This window comes from Cebidichthys violaceus, unplaced genomic scaffold (genome assembly GCF_023349555.1).
Source record: "Cebidichthys violaceus isolate CVI_PGR_0920_01 unplaced genomic scaffold, fCebVio1.0.p SCAF_2, whole genome shotgun sequence".
Lineage (NCBI taxonomy): Eukaryota > Metazoa > Chordata > Actinopteri > Perciformes > Stichaeidae > Cebidichthys > Cebidichthys violaceus.
Window position 1 is genome coordinate 2,651,160 of NW_027176372.1, and position 17,674 is coordinate 2,668,833.

At 41.4% G+C, this 17,674-nt stretch overlaps 1 protein-coding gene across 1 annotated transcript; it reads left to right on the forward strand.

Moving 5' to 3' along the window:
- The first annotated feature begins 10,577 nt into the window (after window positions 1–10,577).
- hopx (HOP homeobox) lies at window positions 10,578–16,914 on the forward strand. The gene is made up of 2 exons (XM_068714108.1): window positions 10,578–10,962; window positions 16,627–16,914. Exons 1-2 carry the CDS (start codon window positions 10,813–10,815, stop codon window positions 16,702–16,704), a joined length of 228 nt encoding a protein of 75 aa, XP_068570209.1. The 5' UTR covers window positions 10,578–10,812; the 3' UTR covers window positions 16,705–16,914.
- The last annotated feature ends 760 nt before the right edge of the window (window positions 16,915–17,674 follow it).

The window sequence follows — 17,674 nt, forward strand, 5'->3', positions numbered from 1 at the left end:
CTTGTTTCGTGTCATGTTTCCTTCAGTGACATTAATCATAACCAGGATTTATTATGCTGCTGTTTTACATACAAACATGTATAAGTATGAATGTGTATCCTAGACCAGGAAGAACATTTGACTTCAGAAGTATTTCTCATCAGAATAACTGGAAACACAGACCTGCATCTTCTATCTCTTATTTATATATATATATATATATATATATATATATATATATATTAGCGATGTAAACAAACTGTGATTAGGACTGTACCGACTAGCTCCAAGCATCGGAGCGTCATTCCTTTCACTTTAACAGTCGAATGCAGCTCAGCTGTTTACGTCTTACATTTGTTTGTTGGCGTTTAGCTTTAAAAAAAAGCAAACTGTGGTCAGATAACTATGCTGCACACAAAGGGAGGCCCTGTTTTAACACTGCCTTCTAGCAGCAATCTAACAGCACCGTCAATTACATTCATACCACCACAATAACACCAGATCTGTTTCAGTGCCTCCGCTGTGGACCCTTTCGTTGGATCCATAATATTCCATTGAAAATCATCTTATAGAAATATGTTTACAGAAGTGATCGTGCATCTTTTTCTGCTTTATTCACCTTTTTTTTTTTAACTACAACCCACATTAGAGACTTGCATCTTTTTGTGCTGCAGCTTTTCTTCTTTTGTGCGTCTACAGCAGAGTCACTTCAGCTTCAGTCCAAACTGACAAAGCTGCAATCTGTCCCATACATTTAAAGCAACGGCACTCTTTTCTGTATGTTTCAGCAGTCAAATGGGAACCACGTGTCAGCAAACCTTTTAGACTCGAGCTCTATGCTGGAGCTCTATGCTGGAGCTCTATGCTGGAGCTCTATGCTGGAGCTCTATGCTGGAGCTCTATGCTGGAGCTCTACGCTGGAGCTCTGCGCTGGAGCTCTGCGCTGGAGCTCTACACGCTGGAGCTCCATGCTGCAGACATTTATCAGATAAAGATAGTCTTGATTAACGCTGCAGATAGTTGATATTCTGATTTCATGACTACTTCATTATTTTGGATTTCCTCCAATGTTTGATTCTAGAAAGAGCGGAACGTATCTGAAACATCAGTTATACGCATTAGACTGTAAAGTATGCATTGAAAAGCACCGTCGTACGGTTAATTAACTTAATTGGAAAATCTTTCCCATGCTGTTCCACACTTGCTCTGTGTGTTTCTTAAGCTCCTCTACAGCAGGAAGTGATAAACCCTCCAGTGGTTCTCAGACTTCACAGACCTGCGGAGGGCCTCTGTCTGAGCGTGGAGTTTGTTTTCTTTAACGGAGTGGAGCTGCTTAGGAAGGAGCTGTAAAATACGCCGGAGCTAATCGGCTGTAGTAAACACACACAAACAGGCAGAGAGCCGCTCTCTGCTCTCTGCTCTCTGCTCCATCTGCAAACAGACCTGGCTCCCACATGGCCTGACTGCTGCTCTTCTCATGGGAACAACTGCACCCTGGCCTTTTTCAATATTCTATCCGGTCGTTCTTTCAGTGCCAGCTTGGCAAAAAAAAAAAAAAAAAAAGTTTCACAATCTCCGTTTTTAATTTTTGAAAAACATAAAAACATGGCAGGAAAAAAAGAAAAAAAAAGGGCCAGATGGAAAAGGGCGTTTTTTTGAAAAGTCATCTCAGGCACTTCAAAGCAGCAATGTTTTACATTCCTTTCATGATTTGCAAATCTAAAAATACTCCGGCTTGTGATGCCAGATGTTGGTCACGCTCTCTCAGGCCCAAACAAATCGAGCTCAGAGGTTTCTCTCTGTTCTTCAAACCCGTCAACACGTTGAACCAGCTCTCTCTCTCTCTCTCTCTCACTCACTCACTCACTCACTCACTCACTCACTCACAACAAACAACAAGTGGGTGCCACTCTGCCAGATATATTTAGACTCCAGTGGGGACTGGTCCAGCCCTTCACACACCCACTTCCAATGTGTCCAAACACCCCCCCCCCATCTCCTCCCCCACCTCTTCTAGCTCCCCCCGGTCCACAACTCCTGGTCCAACTTTCCTTCTTACTACAGACCCTCTTTGATAAATTAATGATCATGAAGTCACTGCTTCCCCATCTGGCTGTACGTTATTATTTTTACCTCAAGCACTTCACTCAGCTATGAATCCGGTTCATAATGATCAAAATGACGAGCGGCTAAAAAGAGTGAACGTGTGAAAGCCACAATAATAATAACAATAAATAATAAAGCATTTTATTTGTATTGCACTTTCCTTTTTTTTTTTTAAATCTCAAAATGCTACAATGAGAGCAGAAGAAGAAACATTGTTGGAGATTCTCTTTTAGAAGTAACGAAAAACGAAGACAATATCAGCATAATAAGACAAAAACAAACAATGAATAAATACCAAATAATAAGACATACAAATACCGATCATACTGCAAGCAGAGCACACAATGGATCATTCATTCACACACATTTTAGGATGGATTACAAATGTTCATGTTTTATCTCTCGCATAATGATTTATTTAACGTCTTTAATTTAATGTAAGAAACTCTCCACATCTTTGAATAAATGGATAATAATACAAATAACTAGAAGGACACTTGGAGACAATGATGCAGACCGGGTGCCGGGTGATTGGGATCCGTACGTTTTTATGAAAACCAGGCCTGTAGTCGTCTCTTAATCCTGCTCACAAACAAACAAACGCAACCGAAAACATGAGCTCCTTGGAAAAGGACAAAACCAAAAGTAGCATTTATTAGCGACAGAGGAATTAACTTGATTTCAACTCGTTAATTCCTTAATAGACTGTTTTCATTGTATGTGAAATGAGTAAAAAAATTGGATGCACATCAAGAACTTTGATCAAAAATCGAAACAACCTTTTTATTCTGGCATAAAATACAGACTAGGTCCTGAACTTTGGACACTTAAGTCAAGAACTATCTGAATATGGCACAACAATAATATTATTATATATTTCTGTCACAAAGTGTACAAATACTTGCAAACATCAAAGCTTTGGTGAACCGGGTCAGGAATCCATAAATCATGTGTCAACCAGGCCTGAAGAGTTGGAGCAAAAGACTTTCCATCTGAGCTTTATTTGTGTGGAATAGAATAATAACCAACAGGAGTTCATCACACGGTATGCACATTTCTGATCCGAGCCAGCCGTTACGAGATAACACACCCCCCCCCCCCCCCCTTCTTCCTCTCTCCCTTTCTGAAATCCAGACGAGACGGTTGGACTCGTCCTCGGCTCCGTCTCGTTATCTGCCGGTGATCCGCTGTGGGAGTCTCCTCTTGGCCTCACTGTAAAGCGGTTTGTGCTTTATTAGACAATGGGGTATTGTTGCACCGGATGCACTTCGGATAGTCGCGGGGCTGCAGTCAAAACAGAGAGAGAACGTCTTTTTGTAGTTGCTGAGGGGAAACGTTTGAGTCTGGGGGCCAGATAAAGGAGCTCATGGGTCTTGTTTTCATCCCTGTGGTTCAGAAATGTGTCTCCCTGAAAGAGAGCCTGCGTCCTTCTTTTAAAGATGTATTCCCTTTGAGTTCATTACCTGAGGTTCACACCGGATTTGTGCTCCAGTAGTCGACGTGAGCTCAGACAGAAGCGTGGTCGTCTTTTCAAAAGCGTCATTAACTCTCTCATCGAGTCTCTTCATCGCCGCTTCGTGACGAACAAACACCGTTTGTTGGTTCAGCTTTTCCTGCAGCTCGACGCTCCAGAGCCTCTGCAGGCTTCTCAGCTCGCTGAGTTTATTTTGATGAGCATTTTCAAGACGGGGGACAGGGGGGGCCCCCGAATCCTCAACTTGAACCACATGCAGAACGACTTCAGAGACCAAAGGTTGTCTCACAGTGTGCTGCCTCACAGCTCCGGCCCTCTCTGGGCAGCTTCATGTCGTTGTTTTGCACGAACACTAAATTGCACGGCTACCGTTTGAAGGTTTTTCTGTTCTTCAGACCGCTCTGATTCGTTGTCTCTGTGAGAAAATGCTCGTTTAGTGTGGACAAACGGCTGAAACAGTTGTGTATTTCAAATGTATCTGGCTTAATCTGGACGTTCTTTGAAATATTAAATATGTAATTAACTGTTGCTCCATTATAACCTGCAATTCTACCGTCCTTGGTCTCATTCGGCCTTTTGAAAAAGCAAGCAGTGTGTGTGTCGGCTTCAAACAATAGTTATTCCACCTTTCATTGTTTAAAACATTTTGTACTTTCGTCAAAGCAGAGTTTGAGGAAAACAAATGTGCAAATAGGATTTGCTGCTGTTCAGTGCTGCCTGGAAGGACACGACGCTGGTTTAATTGCTTTGTTTTTGGAGTGGAGTTCAACACTCCTCCATAAGAAGGTGGTACTCTTCAATCTGTTGTGCTTGGCCAGCAGCACCGGTAGGGTTTCACACTCCAAACCCTTCCCCAGGAGAAGTCGGTGACCTTCTGAGGGCCCCGTGTTTGACGTGGATCGTATAAATGACCGGTTACGTAAGAGATCCTGCCTTTATGCTGCTCTCTTCTTGAAGCGCCTCGCTTCCTCTGTATTGGTTTTGGATCCTCCGGACCGACTCGGGAAGTCATTTCCTGCTGTCAAGTCTCGGCTTCCTCTTTCTGGCCGTTTCAAAACGTCTTGAGCGCTTCCTCTGTGAAGGTTTGAGGAACGGAGCGGAAAAGATCCTGATGGAAATCTCTCTCTGTCGCCATCCGCGATCCTACATGTGTTCAACAGGGCTCTTCTACCGCCATGCTGAAGAGTTCCCGTCACGATGGGCAGAACCACGCTGAAAACCTATCCACATGTGCTGGAGTGAACCCGTTGGGATGTGAAGACGGACTGGATTTATTGTCCTCTCTCAAACGCTCCCTTTATATTCTGCACACAACCACTTCTTTTGAGGAGCGACTGTCCTAAAGGGTTCTTCACGTTTGACATTTGACAATCACGTTGAGTGCTTGTGTTTGAGAACCGACAACACTTCGGAGGCGCCGTAGTCCAAACCAAGAACCCAGGAAGACCTCCGGGCTTTGAAGCCAATTTTACACAGTGGCCAAACGGTGGAATTTGGGCCCAAAAATGCATTTTCCCATAGACTTACTTTGGGAAAGAGCAACTTTCATAACCACTCCTTCCATTCTCACCTTTCACAATAAAAGCCCCACACATGTAACATTTGCAGGCGAGTTTTTACGTGTTTCCGTGTCGTTTACTCGTCACGTCCGCGGCGTGTAAAGGCCTCGAGGCGGCAGCCTGCTTTCCGCCTCTCCCGGGTCGATGCTAATTAGAGTCTTCACTCCCAGATGTTTTTGTTTGACGAGGGAGTGGATGAGACTCGTGTCAGGGCCATGTGCCGAACGCGAACCCCTCAGCCAATAAGGGACTCTCCCTCTTCCAGGCGTCGGTTCTGACTTTAATGAAAACAAGTCTCAGTGAGTTACGAGGGTTAGACGGTGAGGAGACGGACGACCACGGATCTGTTTTCCCTCGTTTCCCACAGGACCCGGGGATTTATTAATAGCAACCTACCGCACATATCGGATTCTCCGTGGATTTACTGTCTCACGGCTCCTCTTCTGAACAGTGAACCCAGTGTTTGTGTTGGGTTGTTCTCCTCCTTTTCTTCAGCGTGGTTAAACATCCTCTCTTGGCTTTCGTAGAGCAATCTATTCATGAGTTTGTGACGTTCTACATTCCCAATCCAGTGATCTTTGGAATTAATAACTGAATAGATCTGTAAGATGGGAAAACATCAATGTCCACAACTGTTGTTGTGCTTAAATGTCCCAAAAAATCATATTGATACAACACTTCAAACAAATATAGAATGGAATAATGTTAGATTTACCATATAGACAACAGTTTATAATCAGAAATCAGAAGTACTTTGAGAACAGTCACATGTTTGTTCCTTACAGGAACATCCACAGGTAGACTGACCTGTGTGCAGTTAAACCAGTGCACTGATATCGTGACCTCTGACCTCTGACTGCGCATGTGACCGAGCGTCTGTATCGGGAGTCCGACTGTGAGAAATCACAGCAGCGTTGGTGACGGGACTTTGACACTTGTACCTGTAATTAGGCGCAAAGACAACACTTCACTACGCGGGATCCTGGTGAGTCAGACTTTGTCACGAGTGAGATTAATGTTTTGTTTTGGAAAATGTTTTTCTCTCTTCCCAACAGAAATCACATCCTGAGGGGAACAGAAGGCTGCTTATGGCTCCGATAGAGCTGGATGTTTTTGTTATGCTAAGCTAATGTTGCTCTCAAAAGCCACACTTTAACACACACATATTTAGGAAGTTGTTACATTTATGGCTAAAAATCTCTCTTCATAGAACAAAGTGTGAGAAAAACCAGAACAACGTTTAATAAGTTCTATAATCGCTCGTCACAAAATGTATTTAATAACAATTTCTCCCTCCTACAATGCAAAACAATATACAGAAGTTATTGTAGTTATTATGAGCCCCTTTGAATCTCATTATTTCGATTATAATTAGATAAAAATGAAAGGACCAGACACATTTTACTTTATTCTAATCAATGAACAACAGCAAGACAAACAAGTGAACGGCTGAAGTGAATCAGGTAACTTATTAAAATTAAAACAAGGAAACGAATAGAGCACCAGGAATCTAAATTATTTCAGACGATGATCAGCAATGACGACGTGTCCCAAATTCATCATAAATATACATTTGATGTGAACGTTTCCCAGCCGTGAGCAGCTCCTAGCTTTCTTTAATGCACTGCATTGTGGGAGAAAAGCACCCGATCGAGATTCAACCATATGCAGATTGCATTCTGTCTCATTTGAGTACACTTACGTTAGTCACTTGCAGATGCAACGAGCGAACTGTCCTGCAGATAAAGAGGTATTGAAGTATTTAAAAGTAGTTTAGGACACATGGACAGAGGGATTTATTGTCCTCTGCTCTGCTAGACTCTTGTGATGCTACTATACGGACATTTATACTAAGCAGGATCAACCAATCAACTTTAGGTTTGGGAGCAGAAAGGGTTTATTTGAACCCAAATCACGATATTTTCCTTAAACCTAACTAAGTAGGTTTCTTGCATCCTCTCTACCTATTTTTTTTACCCATAACACCTTTCTCTGTGCAAATGTCTTCACATACGTACGTCTGCAGAAGCATGTTCCTCTGACGTTCAGGTCATAAAAAGCTGCTGACCATCAGAGAAACACTGGCTCACAAATGATTTCTTCTGTTTCCTGCACTGGCTGGAAATAAAGGCCTGTGATATTTTGACTCTGGTGTTGGACTCTCACTGATATCACGGTGCTTATTTCAGGCTCTTTATAAGTCCCGTTATCCCACACGCCCACAGTAGAGCACAAACCACCGACCCGTTCGCCGCGTCAGCAGTCTGTCAGGTTATCTCGGTTTATTTACGTTAAATATTCTGTGTTTTTGGACACAACACTTCTATCAGACGCGGATTGTTGCAGGAAATAAACTCCGTCTGTGACGCAAGCTAAAGTCTTTTTATAGTGAAGAAAAGTGAAAGTTCTTTGAGTTTTTTATTCTTAACATTGTTATGTTTTCATTATAAGAAGTCTGATTGTTTAACACAATCAGTGACGTTAATGAAACTGAACTTCATAGCAAATGTATCCTTTTTGATTTAGTTACAATGACTTGGTTTAAATGTTCTATCTTTATTGGCTTATCACATTTATTTAATAGCTTTCAATTGCCTATTTAACTTTAATATTTACCATTTTAATATTACATCACAGTTTGATTTGGTTTGTAAGTAATTACACAATTAGGCAAAGAAAGAAAAGAAAACTCCCTGCAAACAATACAACATAGTAACAGAAAGTAAAATACATACAGTACTCAAGCTGTTAGATAACAAGATGTAACATTTGTATTATTGTTTCTACAATATCTGTACCATGCTATGCTTTTTATATTCACTCATTAAATGATCATTTTCAGTTCTGTTCCATAAATTCACCCCTTTGTCTGAAATATAATATATATATATATATATATTTTTAATATTAAATCTGACGCTTTGCTTCTCCAACATGCACACGTCTCTCACGTCATGCTGTCTATCATTTGAGAACACATTTGAATGCCGTCACGTAGGTATCCATCGCTCTGTGAGACTCACTGGAGATGAGATCATTTATTGACCAGAGTCAAAGTCGAGCCGGACGATCACGGTTCTGATCAGGCCCTGCATGTGAACTTTGGATCAACCGGATGGGATTTACTTTTCTTATCATTTGAATACGACCTGGACGATCGGCAGCAGCCACACGTCTGTTTTCCACTGAATCCCACAGACCTGTTTATTATGTTTGTCTGTCATAAACTGACAGCTTGTTACCAGCTGTCGTCGGGCAGTATAATATAATACCGTCCTCTGCGTGTGAAGGACACGTTCCACATGTCTGCGTAGAGCGAGACGACACTTTATTAAGCTGTGAGTAAGTCCCCCCCCCCCCCCCCCCCCCCCCCCCTTGAAATACCTAAAACTGGGACACACTGTGGTTTCCCAAAGCATCAGCTGATTAGGGTTTTGCCTAAAGTATTTATTTGTTCCTGAGCTCACATGCTTGTGGAGCTTCTTCCTCAACTGTTTTAAATCAAACCAGCAAGAAATATGCATGAGCTGCTTTGCTCTGGTTTGTGTCGGTGCAATCGGGCACGTGGTCGACCGTTAAAAAGTTCTTTTATTTTGAGAATAAATTGGTTTATTTTTGATTTGGACGTAAAGTTTGAATTCATTTATTGCGCTGGTGGAAGGTCAGGCAGCTTTAAAGTACAGAGAGACATCATATTCATCATGTTTTAATTGTATGCCAAGCTTTGTGTCTGGATGATTTTTAATGCCAGGTTGTTAATTCAAATGTATTGATGCCTTTAATCATATTCATGTACATTTGCATGCTTTTCATAGTGCTAGCAGTCTTTCCGTGATGGTTGGTCAAAAGGTCATTTAGAATTCTAGGCCACATCTTCGTCTTTTCTTTCACGGTGTTATTACTACAAGTCCTCAGGCATGTAGGAGTAATATCAGATAAACATCTGTCTCCCTAAACCCATCAAACTTTGCATTGTGGGCTCATTACCTCAAACTGGCTCGGATTAAGTTTTTTAATACAAATAAACACCATAATCCTGTTGAAACAGCGCAGACTTGTATTGAATAAGATCACATTTCCCAAAAGGAAATCACAAACAAACAGTGCCAAGCATGTTAAACATGCCCGATGTCAAATAGAATATTACTGCATTAAAGGATATATATATATATATATATATATATATATATATATATATATATATATATATATATAAACATGCTGAATATGTTCCGACTGGTCCTAGCTTGCGGTCTGTAATCACCGGTGAGGTTTGTGTAGGCGAGATAGTATTTGCCAGATAAACAATCCAAGCAAGAGCAAATCACCCAGCGAGCTTTGCAATCACTTAAGTCGAGCTTTCAGTGAGAGTACCACATAATTACGGGTCTAATCAGAAAGATAGCATCAAAAGGAACTGTGTGTGTGTGTGTGTGTGTGTGTGTGTGTGTGTGTGTGTGTGTGTGTGTGTGTGTGTGTGTGTGTGTGTGTGTGTGTGTGTGGGGTCAGGCCCGTGTTTACTGTTTCTACCACGTGAAATCCAACATGCTTGATCAGGATGTTTCCTTTGCAGCAGACTCTCCACAGCGGTCCGATCAGAGTGAGTCCTGTAGATGATTCACTTTGCTCCTACAGCGCAGCGTAACAACATTCCCCGGTGAGAAAGGCATCACAGGGAGAGTGAGAACGAGTGAGGAGTGTCTTATCCTCGAAGTGGAACAGATGCCTCCCGAAGTATCCTTGAGTCACTCAACATGTTCAGTAACGAGCGGTTAACGGAAGAACGGAAAGAAAGTCGCCTTAATAATCCTATTGTGACATAAACAACGTCTTTTATATTTAATAACAGCGAGTTATTACGTGTCTTGTGTTTTTATGAAAGTCTGAATTGTAGTATATTTATCCTGTTATATATATAACATGTATTAATATTCCTCTACATAGTTAGAGTAAGATTGTTTGCTGTTATAGTTCATTAGTGTAGTGCTCATAATTTAAAATATTATTCAAATTCTAATCGTCCTATAGGCGTATGTATATAGCTGTAATACTACAGTAAGTTAATAGTAAACCAATGTCATTTTTATTGTCTTCTGTTGCATAATGCAACATGAGTTGTATTCAGCGGTTGTAAAAAAACGTAGTCTTTTCAGTTGAAAAAAAATAATATATATATATATATATATATTTATGTATTTATGTATATTATATCAGTGTATCGGTAGCTGGTTCCCATTCCCATTTTTTTTACTTTATATTTCCTTCTGATAACACAGCAGCCCTTTAAGTTAATTTGTTCCTCATAACTTTCACGTGCAGTTTTATCTGCTATCGTCCTATAATTAATATTCCCATAATGTCCCTTTAAGCGCTGTCACTGAGCTGTTTGGGGGAGGGCTCTGCCGGTGGGAACGGCCCCATGACGTACCGCTGTTGACAGTAGTAAAACCTCCACACATACACACCCACACACTCACACACACACACACACACACACACACACTGCCTCCACATCATCCGCACACACTCCCGCCGAGCTGCCAGAGAGCCACCGCCGCTCCAAGCCTCTCCATCTCCGCGCCACCGTGCCTTCTGCTCTTGCGCGTCCAGCTGTCTTGCGCACATCTCGCTGCCGGAGCTCCGACCAGGGCCGAAAGCTGAACCAACCACCAGAGGAGGAAGGGAAACAGGAATATGTCTTCTAAGGCGATGGAGTGTATGAATCTGTCGGAGGAACAGACCAGAGTGCTGGAGGACAGTTTCAAGAAAGTCACCAGGTATCCGGAAGGGATGACGCTCATGTTGATCGCTGCGGAGTGCGGACTGTCAGAGGAGGAAACACTAGTGAGTAACATGCCACTACTCTCTCTCTCTCTCTCTCTCTCTCTCTCTCTCTCTCTCTCTCTCTCTCTCTCTCTCTCTCTCTCTCTCTCTCTCCTCTGACTGTCTCTGTGGGAACTAGGAGAACATGTGTTGATATATATATATATATATATATATATATATATATATATATATATATATATATATATATATATATATATATATATATATATATATATATATTTCTGTGTTTACAAGTCGGTTTTTAGACTGGAATGTGTTCATTATGTCCTGAGCAAACAGTCTGCATGATTTCTAGAAATAATCAGACAATTGAACAGGCTAGTCTTTAATAGATCGTTGTTATATTCCTACATTGAGACTTCTGATGCTTAAAAGTAAGATTAGTTTGTAATTGATTTCTTAGTTTTAGGGCGATTTTAGAATAATCTGTGTCTGTCCTTTAGGGACTCATAGTTCCTTTCCACAATATAATGTATTCTCATATAGATATATGTGCACCCTTTTACTCATGAAGATTGCAGGTGGCTTGTCAGTGAGTACAATTGTAATTTTGTAAACGATGAACATGCATTTAGTAGTTTAATCTAAAGCAGAAATAACATTTTAGTAACTAACTACATGAGAAATAGTGGAGCACAGGTATGTCTCCATACAAATACCTACAAACTGTACTGAACAACGGTATTTTAGTAAAAGTACTTTGCACCTCTGCAGTTTTGAGAGGTTTTACTGGAATCACGAGCACAGACACAACAACGTGCGACTTGACTTTATGGTGTCACAACTTAGTGTCAAGAGAGTTTACAAGCTGCGAGTGTCGGCATCACTATCAGTGTGTCAGTCTGAGGGAGTAACGTACTGCTGAAGACACGACATGTACAACAGTATGTACATCCTGCTTGTATTTGTCTGCAGGAACAGCTTTTCTAAAAGACTTCGAACATGTGACGAGCTGCTCCGCATCCTGGTTGATGCATCTGTGTTAAAATGTCAGTGACGTTTAAAGAGGCGGCTGTCGGTCAGTGAGGACGGGACTGTGACGTCCCTTTGGTCGGTCGCTATCGCTGCTCGTGTTTACGCTGCGTACTTACTTGGTTGGATGTGGTGAATTAGTTTTTATTGAGCAGAGATAATATCTAAAGTAACACGCGTTTATGTGTTTGTTGTGCATCAAGAACTTTAAGTTAGTCGTTCACCAGAAAATTAACCGGCAACTATAATTAATACATAATTAATGTATATTTTCAAGCACAAATTGCCCCAAACATTCACTGGTTTCTGCCTCTGAAATATGATCATTTACTGCACTTCTTTGTCTCGTGTGACGGTAAACTTAATATCTTTGCGTTTCGGTTGATTTCGGTCATTAGTTTCTTGGAAATAAACTCATTCAGACTTATCGACTAAAGAAATCTCAATCTACACAAACTAAACATGACCAATTAGTTGACGAAGAGGGAACTCTATAACTATCTGACTTCATCAGAGGAAGGAGATTGCTCCGACTCCAAACCTTTTCTTCGAAAGATTGCAAGCATAAAAAAAAACAAGTGGTCATGTAACATCACATCAGGCCTTGAGAATCAGTTTTATTTCGTTTTTCCTTGTAGGACAGGGACATTCCCAAATTAGACCTTATTAATTGTTAATTTCAATTATTTTCTCAGTTAGACGTTTTGTTGACATGAATACACAATTATCCTAGAGCCCAAGTGCAGTTTCTAAATGAACTTATAAATGAACACGTCATCCGCTCCAGCAGGAAACGGCTACCAGACAGCGATCGTTAAGCACAAAAAGTCCATTTAAGAACATTTTTCATTAATTGAAGTCAATTAAATAAAACCCCACATTATTACTGAGGCATTTAATCTCTCCCACGCGCGCTCTCTCTCTCCCACATGTAAACACTCCCACCATGCCTCTATCTGAGGAATGTCTTACTGTAAAGTCTGTCACATCAGGAGCCAGATGTGAAGCTTCAGAGCGCCGATAACAAGTTCTGCAGGCAGCAGCTTCAGTAGCGTTCCTCTGATAGATACTCTGAGCAGTTCATGTCGCCATCCAAAGGGAGGTTTTTGAGGAACAGCCTAAATGGTGAATGTCTCGGTTTTTTGGTCAGTTGGTATTCCTCTCTGTTAGGACTTTGGCAGGTAAACAACACGACTATTGCTAAGCTGTATTCCCCAGGAGGTAATAAACCCTACATGTAAATTCCTGTCATTTGAGTTGACGTATCGGGTTCATCTCATAGGCAAATTTCTGCTGATGTTTGTGCTCTTGGGGCTGACGAACAGGTTTAGATCTCTCGTGTCACGTGTGCCCTTTGTTCATAATTAGCTCATACAGTACAAACACTTCACCAAGTCAATAACTCGTGTGTGTCAGACTTGTGCGTGTGTGAATTCAATTTTTTCCATTTCGACTCGGCAAACCAGTTCCTCTAGATTCCCCACGGGCACACAAAAGGTCTGCAGCAGCATCATATGAAGTGTTTTGTATTATAAATGCAGGTGTAGCCTCTTTTACACCCTGTCCACACTTGTGTACTTGAAGCCTTAAAATTCGTCAGTTTATATCATGTCCGTTTTATCAGATAGGAAGACGAAAGACCGTAAAACCTGAACAAACAAGCTGTTGGTCCAACTCTTTCAAAACCCTTGTTACACAGCATTACTCCAGTCGTACAACTATGAAAGAAAACACGCAAAAGTCTCCAACCTTAGTGCACATTCATCCATGTGCAGCGCAAGGAAGCGTCAGTGCTTAAAGGAGTACCCCGTGAATTAGCACTGCTTTTCCATAAGGTTAACTAGAGAGATGGATAAAATACAAAAAGGTGGAAATAAATGTAGCAGAGGTACCCTGACATTTAATCCTTAGTATAAATCAAAGTCCAAAAACCCTGGATTCTCTGTTCCCATAATGCAACTCAGTCGTGTGATGTCATTGGAGTACTCCTCATGACATGTAAACTGATATCCGTGTGTAACATTGTTCGTGACCAGAGTGAAAGGATACTCTGATCTTTCTTCATCTGATGCTCACATGCCCATATGGACGTTGGAACGGTTATTGGTAGCTTTGCGTTCACATATTTTTATGCACATTTTGAAGTATAGCGTCGGAAAAAGCTTATACATTTGAGAAAAATTCCTCAATTGCGGAAAAAAAAAGTTGTTTTACGCTAGTCTGAGGTGGGTTTTTGCATTTGCTGAAAAAAGAGTTGATTAACCAAAACGGATTATTAATTCTGACGTATAGAACGTTTAGCTCATGGCTGATCAGCTGTTCCAATAAAGTGTGAATGCTTGTCTTCGTCTCCGAACAACATGAAACATGATACTAGCTGACCTGAAAGAACAATGTAAACAGATCCCTGAAGACCTCTTTCTACGTCTTGCCGACAGGCAGGTTACAGCCATACGAAGCCTTTAGCCCCAGTTGATGGAAACACAGTGCCTTATTCGCATATCTTTTTACGCACCATTTCAAAAGTTTTACGCACCATTTCAAAAAATGTCAGATAAACTAAAACTGCACTAAGCTGCGTCCTAATTCCTCTTCCAGTGTCAGTGACTGTTTCCATTCATCATACACAAAGGTGGGAGGCGCCGGGCCAACCTGACAGGGGAAGCCTGGTCCAGGGTGAGGTAAAGGTCTGGCCTCTCATCAAAAGACCTGACTTCATTTCCAGCTGATGTGTTGGTTTTTCTTTCTAGCTTTCTTCCCCCCCCCCCCGTCGAGTGTTAACAAAGCTCTCATTGGAGAAGGTTTAGCTGAGGAAACACACCCCGGCTACCACTCCCCGTTTCACATTAACAATGTTTACAAGGTGCTCCGGGTTCTGTGCGGCGTGTTTGAGCGCCTTTCATAGACCGTTTTAATATTTGTGTTGTAGTGCTGCAGTCAGTAAAGGTAGAGTCAAGTTTTCAAAGAACTCGTTATGTAATCCAGTGCAAATTTCACAAGCACCATATGGGATTAGCATTATAAATCCTATTTTTGTTCTGAAGTGGCATGTGTGTAATGTTTTTACAAGACATTCAATGATCTTTTGCACCACAAACAAAACAAAGTACAAAGCAACTGACTTCCATTCAAAACCTGGCAGAGAAAATGGCATTTTTAAAGGTTCATCGCTAACTTTCCCCCCAAAAATGTATACCCTGCATCATAAAACTGATCTATATTAATAGGAAATCCCGAGACACGGATGAAAAGCAAAGTTCAGATCGCAGTTCTCAAAGATTTTAGTCTTGAGTGCAAATCCAGACGACTCCAAATGGGAATCTCATGTGTTTTCAGTAAAAACAAAATGTGAAAACCATCCCTCCTGCTCGGCGCATGTCTCACGAAGCCAGCCAGGGTCTCGTGTCTTTAGGCCGCCGCTCCGAATCCCTCCCTTTTTCCCCTATAGCGTTGTCCAGATGATGTCAGCATTGTTGTGAATCCCTTGACAACACGAACCGCAACACAGCAATGTGCCGGGTCACGCGTGTGTGTGTGTGTGTGTGTGTGTGTGTGTGTGTGTGTGTGCGTGCGTGTGTGCGTGCGTGCGTGCGTGCGTGCGTGCGTCGAGGCACTCAGTCATCATCTGGTCAGAGTTTCAGTGGAGCAGTCTGTTGAAATTGGATGGAAACATTTGTTTTTTTGAAACAACCTAACCTCACTGGGTCACTGCCGTGTCTGTTTGAGTCAGTGACCTCACTTACAGCCACCGAGAAATGTGACTGTGATGTGATTACGAAGATAACGACTCTTTTATTCAGAGATTTCATAGTTGGGGTTTTGATGATATCACTATGGTGACAAGACATGTCCATGGTCATAAATTATATTGACACTCCGCTCAGACCGCCCATAACCCTTTAATCTATTCAACCTTATTGCATAACTTTCTGTAAATATTTTTGTAATAGGCTCCACTCTCATGTGTGCTTGTATTATATGTATTATAGGCCTGTTCAACAAAAAAACACTCACTTTCACGTCATACCCTTAGCTTGCCAACTAATGTTATAGGCACATTAATATGCTGAACATTAGCATGTTAACGTGTCAACTATAGTGACATTAATTTGCTAAACATTAGCATGTTAACGTGACAGCTGTATGAATATGCTAAACATTAGCATGTTAACGTGACAGCTGTATGAATATGCTAAACATTAGCATGTTAACGTGACAGCTGTATGAATATGCTAAACATTAGCATGTTAACGTGACAGCTGTATGAATATGCTAAACATTAGCATGTTAACGTGACAGCTGTATGAATATGCTAAACATTAGCATGTTAACGTGACAGCTGTATGAATATGCTAAACATTAGCATGTTAACTTCCCAAGTTTAGATCATGAATAGGCTATATATTAGCTTGTTAATGGCCCTGAGGATGAGAAGAGTACAGTAATGAATTTTGAAAACTCCGTGTTTTGTTCAAATGGTTCTTTTTTTTTCCATCCATGAACTCCACCTGTGTAACTTCTCAGGAATATTCGTGTGATGGCTGTACATTCTGTCAGCCGGACCGCGGTGACCTCATCGCTCTCGTGTTTCAGGCTCCGCAGCAGAACAAAACCTCCTCTTACATATTATCTTATACCTCCCATGGGTGTGATTGTAATTGTTTCTCTTTGTTTATTTGTGCCCTCTAGAAATGGTTCGAGCTACGTAACAGACTGTGGAGGCAAGCGGAGGGTCTTCCGGCTGAGCTCGGATCAGTGTTGGACTGAGACGCTCTGTGCTGGCCCTGGTTTCTCCTGGACAAACTGACCCTACCACCTCTTCCTCATACACTCCCCCCCTCTCCCCTCGTGTCATTCTCACTTTTTGTATCTATGAAGCTATTTTAACTTACTGTACGGAATGTGAAGGTGTTTGTGTGCCGTTGACAATATAACCGCCATGTCTACGGAAATAAACATATTATTATAAGTTAAAAATGACTTGAGTGTGCTTTGTGGCTACAGTACGTCTGGGGGTCCAAATTCACCGAGGAAGCCGAGTTATACAGTGTTCGTAGGAAGAGTAGGGGGGCATCGAGGACAGAGCGCTTTTGTTTTTCAGGCTTTGTTTACATGTGTGTCTGTCAGCAGGGAGCGGAGCTGGACCACGACTATAAAGGATGTAAGGAAGGATTACAATAGATGCTGCTGGAATCAGCTGCCGCTATCCAGGAACATGCAGGGACAAATGTGGAACATTTCCAGTTGTTGAGGGAGGAAAGGGAGGAGGAGGACATGTGAGCCGACTGAGCTGAACAAATGACAGGTGATGTCATTTCATGGTCCCTTTTTCCCTCGTGGTCGCTCTTTGTAAAATAATAATAATAATAATAAAAAAAGGATGTGATCTCAGCAGCCAGTTTGAGCTAAAAGTATTTTGTATTTTTCTTACTGTCAAAACCAATTAAGAGTGTGTTCTTTGTTAGTTTTGATCGAAAGAAAACATTTTTTAGAACTCCAGTACCTGCAGCCCCAAATACCTCACTAGTGTGCTAATCCTCTGTTGAAAATAGTCCCCAAAAAATGCAGAAAATTTCCTCTGGTTTTACGTCTACAAAGTAGAAGACAAACTAGTTTCTAAAAGCATGTTTTCTTATTTGTTCTCTCAAACTACTTCACCTGCTGAATGAGAACACCTATTTATCACTTTGCAGAGTTATGCAGAAGACGTTATGTGATATAAAGTTATATCAAGAAG